Genomic DNA, 7,111 nt, shown 5'->3' on the forward strand with positions numbered 1-7,111 from the left:
CACCTGCGCTCCGCTCTCCTGCACTCACGCCTGGCAGCGCGAGTGACGTCATTCAGCCAGAGCTCGGGTGCAGGTTTGGTGCGCCGGCTCTTCAAAGGAGCAATCTTGTCCAGTGTTTGTAAACAAACAGAGTGGAAGCCGGAAACCAGTTCATTGGGATTTAAACAAAGAGAGTCTTTAGGGTTATCCTTGCAGAGACCAAGGAAAGTAGAGGAAAATTGGGCTGGAGAGGAGAAGTTAAACATGCGACAGTGATGAGGGATAGTGCGCAGTTTAACCAGACAGTTAGTAGGAACGTCAAATAAAATCGGCATATGATCCGAGAAAACAGCGTCACATATGTCCAAATTGGATACATCCAAACCGAGCGACAGCACCAAGTTGAGTGTGTGCCCAAGTGTGTGAGTGGGACCTGACACAGACTGCACAAAGTTAAAAGAGTCAATTACATTGAAAAAGTTCCTGGAGATCGGCTCTTTTGGGCAACAAGTGTGAATATTAAAATCACCAAGGATAAGAACATGATCATACTTAGGCAGAATTTCAGCCAAAAATTCTGAAAAGTCACTTTTAAAGTCCTTATTGTACTTGGGTGGCCGATAAATGACGGCACACAAGACAACATGAGACCGACCAATTTCAAAAGAACAATGTTCAAAACTTGTAAAAGAGCTTTGCGAGCAAATCTGCCGGCATTTAAAATTGCTTTTAAAAGCAACTGCTATTCCTCCTCCTTTTCGACCAGACAGGCGCAGGGAATTAAAATAGCAGCAATCCGGTGGTGACAGTTCAATAAGAGAGGTAGGCTCACCAGTACTCAGCCATGTCTCTGTTACACAGAGAAAATCCAGGTCACGGGTCATGAAGAAATCCCTCAAGATGAAAGCTTTATTTCCCAGTGATCTTGCGTTAACAAGGCCGAACCTGGCAGGGGCCGGCACATCCAAAGCGGTTGCTGTCTGTGGGGCCCGACGCAGGGCTCGTAGATGGCGGGGATTTACACCGCGCCAGCGGGGACAGGGAGAGCAGGGGCGGATTTCATCATCCGAACCGACGACATAAACCAGCCCGCTCTCGGCAGGGTCCAGCGATCGTGAGTTAAAAGAGAGTCCGGGAATCACTCCATTTTTTCTCCAAGAAGCTGTGGAAGATCGTGCCAAGAGAACCTTAAACTTTAACAGTCGTCCGCTGCGTTTACCCTGGCGGCGGAGCAAGGGTGTGGCAATGATGAGCAGGTATCCGGCCGGGGAAAAGAAACGGCTGAAATGTTGAATGAGCACCGTAATCATTGTCAATTTTTACTAGATTCTTGGCAAAAAGGCGAAGATCCAGCAATGTTTGGCGATCATAGACGAGCAATGAACCGGTACCAGGCAAAACAAACAAAAACAGCAAACAAACAAACAGCATTGACAGGAAGAGACGGCAGGCCACACACACTGGCGCCATCTTGGATTCATAGGAAGAGAGATCCTCAATGCACTTCTTTTGAAGTACAGAACAATTAGGTACAGAATTTGGCATGTGTCTTATTTGTTAAGATGTGAATCTGATTCTGTCAGACCCTCACATAAACGTCACTGTACTTACCAGTACTCATAAATTTACTTTTGTCACCATTGTTCACTCTGAAATCTCTCCACGACTGACACTGCTCCTCCTCTACCCTGACTGCACAACTGAAAGGTGAACAACTGTATCGGTACTGTGGTATCGGAACAAGAACACAGATGGTATTGGAACCAGTACCCAGTACTGCTATTGTATTGGTACATCCCTATTGATCTGATCCTGTGATGTTACCTTGGAAGAGTTGGTTACATGATGTTTTCTTAGAGAGACTCTGCTACGTCGGATTCTCCTGAAGGACTGTCGGAGGGACTTCTTGATACTTTTTACTCTTGACAGAGGACCTTCCAAAGCCAGCTGGTCACTGGGGTTTAGTGTGCACCTACAAACAACAAGATACTAAGTCAGCACCTCCAAAGTTGCACAAAGTGAAATTCAACATTTTGTTCACCCCTAATGTATAATGTATCAACTGTAATAGGTGAACAGGTGTACTATTAATTTAAATAATTTTAACATTTTAAACATTTCAATAGCTGTTGCTGGCAAAAAAGCAACCGGTAACAAAAAGAAAGGCAATGTCTTTATTAAAGACAAGAGAAACTAGTCTACAGTAGATTGACTTTTGGTTCAAGGCTTGACACTGCGTCCCCTTTGTCATTCAGAAACTTCAAAATATTTTTTCCTTCTGAAAACAGCTGTTTATTTAAATTTTGTTAAGTGAAAATTTATTTATATAGCACTTTTCAGCAGCAAGGCAATCCAAAGTGATTTACACAGAAACAACAACAGAATCAAATACAGAACAATTAGGTACAGAATCAAAAACATCAAAATCAAATATAGAAATACAGAAAAAAAAAACATCAATCATGTATAATCTAAATGAAATATGAGATAATCTAAGTAAAGTCATAAAAACTAAACATATCTAAACATGAGCTAAGATAGTGAAAATAGTAGCTAAGATAATCTAAATGAAATCATGATAAAGTTAAACGTGAACTAAACAACAATCAGGGAACATGATAATGCTAAACTAAAGGTACAAGAGACTACCAAAAAGGCTCGCTAACAGCCAACATGAAAAATGCTAAGATAACTAAACGAAAACATGATAATCCTAAACTAAAGGTACCAAGATACTAACTAACAGTACTAAGACCCGCTAAACAGCCAACATAAGAATTACTAAGATAACTAAACTAAGATAGTGAAGGAGGGGAGGGGGTGACAGAGTGACAGAGATGAAGCAGAGAAATGAAAATGAGTGTGTGTGTGTGTAGAGGCGTTGGGAGACAGTGAGGTGTGTGTGTGTGTGTTTGTAGAGAAGTCCATGAATCACGTCACAGAGGCCATTGTTTTTGCTAATATGATGGAATGTTTATCAGCCAGCCCAGAGCAGATCCACAGATGTCAAGGGAGGGGGCAGAGCATCTTGTTTACATTAAATCCGGGGAGAAATTGAAGATAGCTGGCCAAGGTCAGCCTAAGGGAGTCAGATTCACATAACAATAATTGTTTTGGGTCAGACCGACATTGTGTTTTCCGTCTGCTTTGAAAGTCTTGCTGATACTTCTCAATGGTGAATCCAAACAGCCAAATTCCAGGTCCATTTCACCTGATTCGAGCGAGCAACTTTCTCCAAGATTTATCCCATTTCATTCCTGAGTCCCGGAACCGCAATTAATTCTGCGTTCCTGTAAAAGGATTGCATTCAACTTGCGATTCTGCACTCATCACCTTCTATGGTGACGAGTTCGAATGAAAAAACAAAACAAAACAAAAAAAAACACAAAACACTGTGAAACTTAAAAAATGTGTAAATTCTGTGAATGTGTTGTGTACTACTCCAAGTCTTACTTGATGAGAACGTTGTTCTTCTGCTGGTAATCATACAAGCCAAAACCATGGCTGGTACCAAAGGCAACCAGCTTCCACTCTGAGTGCAAATTGAGGGCGGTGACCACAGCAGGAGGCTGGCACTGGACCAGAGTAAAGGGCTGGAAGCCTGGGGGGAACAGCACTGGCTCCTCCCGCACATCCAACTGAGTGTGGCCCTAATGGACAACAGATCCATAACAACTTTAACAAGACAGTTTGAAACACATAAGGAAGTTAAAGCAGATCCATCACAACTTTAACAAGACAGTTTGAAACATATAAGAAAGTTAAAGGAAACAAGGACTATCATAATACTTATAGCTAGTATCTCACTGGGAGGTGACCGTCTTCTAATTTTGTCTTGTCTCCACCACTTCAAATCGTTTGTGTGGCGCAGTTCAAAAAGTCAAGCACTTGGATTATGTGGCATGTCAGTCAAACCATGCTGTGACAGCAGCCTCTCCCTGGAGCCTCTTCAGCTCTGTGCTGAGGAGAAGAGCCTTTGTCACATATTTATTTAAAATGGACTTTTTGCAGAGTTGACACAGTGATTTACGAACTCTGAATTTGAAAAAATAAAATCTGAACCTGTCAGTCTGTTTGAGATGAGAGTAAACTGTTTGTTCTGATTGGCAGATAAAATATATTGAGAAAAACTAAAGAGAAACCAGACAGAAGAGAGGCCAGGATGCAGAGTTTGAGGAAAAAGCTTTTTTTTTTTCAAATCTTAAAATCTTACCTCATCTTCATGTACCCAGTAGCTCGTCTTGTCTCGTGAGATGAGTGTCCCTTTACACCCCTAATCTGCTTACAACCTGCTATAAGGTTCTTTTGAGTTGTATAAAATATTATTAGAGCACAATTTATCTCAAAACACACTCATCATTTTGTGGCTACTGGATTTGGTGTATGGATTATTGAAATCAGCTACAGTGGCTATAATGAATTTTCAACCAGAGAGAGAACCCCGAGAATCATACCTACCTCGGGAACTGTCCCCACATTTATGATTTAATCTGCTGGACTACACTTCAGAAATAAGGATAGTCAGATTTGGACCAGTTTTATAATTATTATTTAACATGGATACGCATCGTTTGAATTTGAACAGTTCAGGTTCCTAAGGATTCTCGATTCTGATTCTTTTAAGAGGCAATATATGCTGTAACCTATCTGTGGGACTCTTCAATTTTTTGCACAGACATCTTTCCCTTGGATGCTATGGTGAACAGAGCAGCACATTGCAGAGTCTGGTTAACTGCCTGGCTAATGTTCGCAATTTCAGGTTTTTTGTTTATGAAAAAATACATGGGTTAACGTTAGCTGGGTATTTGCATTTGAGTTGTTCCATAGTTTTGTTGAGTACAACTTGTTAGCTGCCTCAGTGTTGGTATAAGACATATTTTATTGTTTTACTTAACTGATTCTGACTACAGTGCGGTGCTAGGCTGAGGGTCGAAGGAAGGTCAGCGCAGCACAGCGCATCACAGACGGGACACTGTTACTTCTACACCACGAACCTGGAGGTGTTTAATCATGTTGGCTGTGCCTCCTCCTTTGCACAATGTAATCTTATTGCATCTTACTGAGCTGACTGGTTATTTCGTTTATTAAAGTTAAGCCATAGTTTTGATTGCCACTGCACACTGTCCATGGTTGTGCACACACTTTCTGTGGATTCTTCTTCATAGATGTTCAGCAGTTTCTTCTTCCGGTCGGCAGAATGGGTATTGAAACTAGGAATTGAAATTTGTTATTCCCGGTTCCAATCAATTCTTGAAACTCGATGACCAACCCTTATACCCTTATCATGCATAATTAGTATCCATGATAAATAATTATTTATCTAAATGATTATTGAGACCTAGACATGTTTTCTGTCGGAAGACAGCTCCTGTACAGATCTAGAGCTTGAGGTGAGTTTAAAACGTCCACAATAACATTCAGAAAATGAATTTTTTTCACTAACAGTCACAGTCCAGCGAGATACTAACTTATAAAAGAGTTAAAGAGTTAAAAAAAATTTTTTTTTTCTTCTTTCCATTTTGATTTCTAATGTCAGTAAAAAATTTGCAAGAGGTCTTTACCTTCCAGCGAAAGCCCTCTTGGCCTTGCAGCAGATCTACAACCTTGGCCTCCACTGTCTGCTCTGCTGCTTCATCATTCAGCTCCAGCACCAGAATCTATCACAACAAACCAATGAAGCAGAGACATGTTGAATGTAACTATACCATATGTGTATGAGACAACAGTGAGTCATTGCCATCACTACTAGCTGCTTTTAAAGCGGAGGGATAACGCTAGTGCTTGTTTTCAGTTTAAAGTTACTAAACTAAAGCCTGGTCTATAAGTAAGTATACAGCTGTAACTGTATACTTATTTATAGGGAACTTTACAAACAAAGCTGCACCCAAATCCTATACAGCAAAAAAAATGACGACAAAGAAATAATAGAATAAATATAATGATAAAAACCTTAAACAATAGAGAGCAATGGTAAAAATGACAAATAGAAAACACTATAAAACACAGTGCCTACAGTTGCAGCAAGAGGAAAACTGCAAGAAAAAAACCTAAAGACACTCTCTCCACATCAGATGCATCAGAGATGTCATGCAAAGCAGTCCTAGACTCAACTAGAATCTCCAGACAGACTGATCTGCTCAAAGTCTCAGATGATGTGAAACCTCATCTCTACTGTAAACAGGTTCTACCATCCTCCTGGGTTTGTAGTACCAGTGATGATCCAAAACAAGGTTAGTGTAGGAAAACTAACAATGGAGAAGTTGTCCTGAGATTGTCGCAGGAAAAAAAGAGGTGGTACAGACCATGTACAGAACTGTCACCTTCAGTTGCTGACTGAAGGGACCTGCATGTCTCTTGTGATGACTCAACACAGGATATTGCGGTAGGAAGAATATCTTAAGGTCAGTGACATTTGCTGGGAAATGTTGTAATGAGGAAAATCAAGCAGCCCCCACCCTAAAATCACCATTCAGGAAGTTGAAGCCAGCAAGACAGGGAAGGTTGGTACTATTCTGGCTTCAACTTTTATGTCCATGTTAGAGGTCTATTAATATCAAGTCTGCGATTCAGACCCAGATGTTCTACCTTTACGGTCTTTCCTGTGCACTACAATTTCATCCAAAAAGCTTCACGCCTAATGAGTTGCCAAGTTGTCTTTACAGAAGTTGCTAAATTGTGTTATTGCTCGCCCTGTCGATACAGCTCATCATTTCAACAAAGTTCGGATTGAAAATATTTCTTGTCAGAGAGTATTGCAGCGGAATCTAAACAAGTTATAACTCCCATCATACAGACAGTCTAAGATATCAAATGTATACAGAAAGTTTCATCTTAGATATCCAGTGTTGTGAAAGGTGAAAATGGTGGAAACGAGACGAGTCACAAACCTGACCCAGTGAGACCTCACAGTGAGGAAACCCAGGCCCTATCTGGTCAGGAGGGGGAGAGCAACCCTCCATATCAAGATAACATCACCCAGCCTGCTGTGACCGGGGAGGATGGTCAAGACTTGCTGTTTGTTCAGCCTGCTGAGCTTGCATATGGAACCATGCCGTGCCAGGCCTTCTCATACCCTCAACTAGCTGGGGTGGTGAACCCTGCGTTCACCTACTATAACTCTCCAGTAATGGGG

The 7,111-nt window shown here is 41.2% G+C and overlaps 1 protein-coding gene across 4 annotated transcripts in view; it reads right to left on the minus strand.

The window, feature by feature from the left end:
• Positions 1-7,111, minus strand: part of llgl2 (LLGL scribble cell polarity complex component 2) — a 116,463-nt gene that overhangs the window by 28,820 nt on the left and 80,532 nt on the right. For all 4 annotated transcript variants that reach the window (XM_037974537.1, XM_037974536.1, XM_017437882.3 and 1 more), the window contains exons 15-17: positions 5,541-5,636; positions 3,433-3,629; positions 1,804-1,951 (exon numbers count right to left, since the gene is read on the minus strand). In XM_037974537.1, the coding sequence (XP_037830465.1) occupies positions 1,804-1,951; positions 3,433-3,629; positions 5,541-5,636 (441 nt within the window). The remainder of the gene's footprint in view (positions 1-1,803; positions 1,952-3,432; positions 3,630-5,540; positions 5,637-7,111) is intronic.

Source organism: Kryptolebias marmoratus, linkage group LG2 (genome assembly GCF_001649575.2).
Source record: "Kryptolebias marmoratus isolate JLee-2015 linkage group LG2, ASM164957v2, whole genome shotgun sequence".
Classification (NCBI taxonomy): Eukaryota; Metazoa; Chordata; class Actinopteri; order Cyprinodontiformes; family Rivulidae; genus Kryptolebias; species Kryptolebias marmoratus.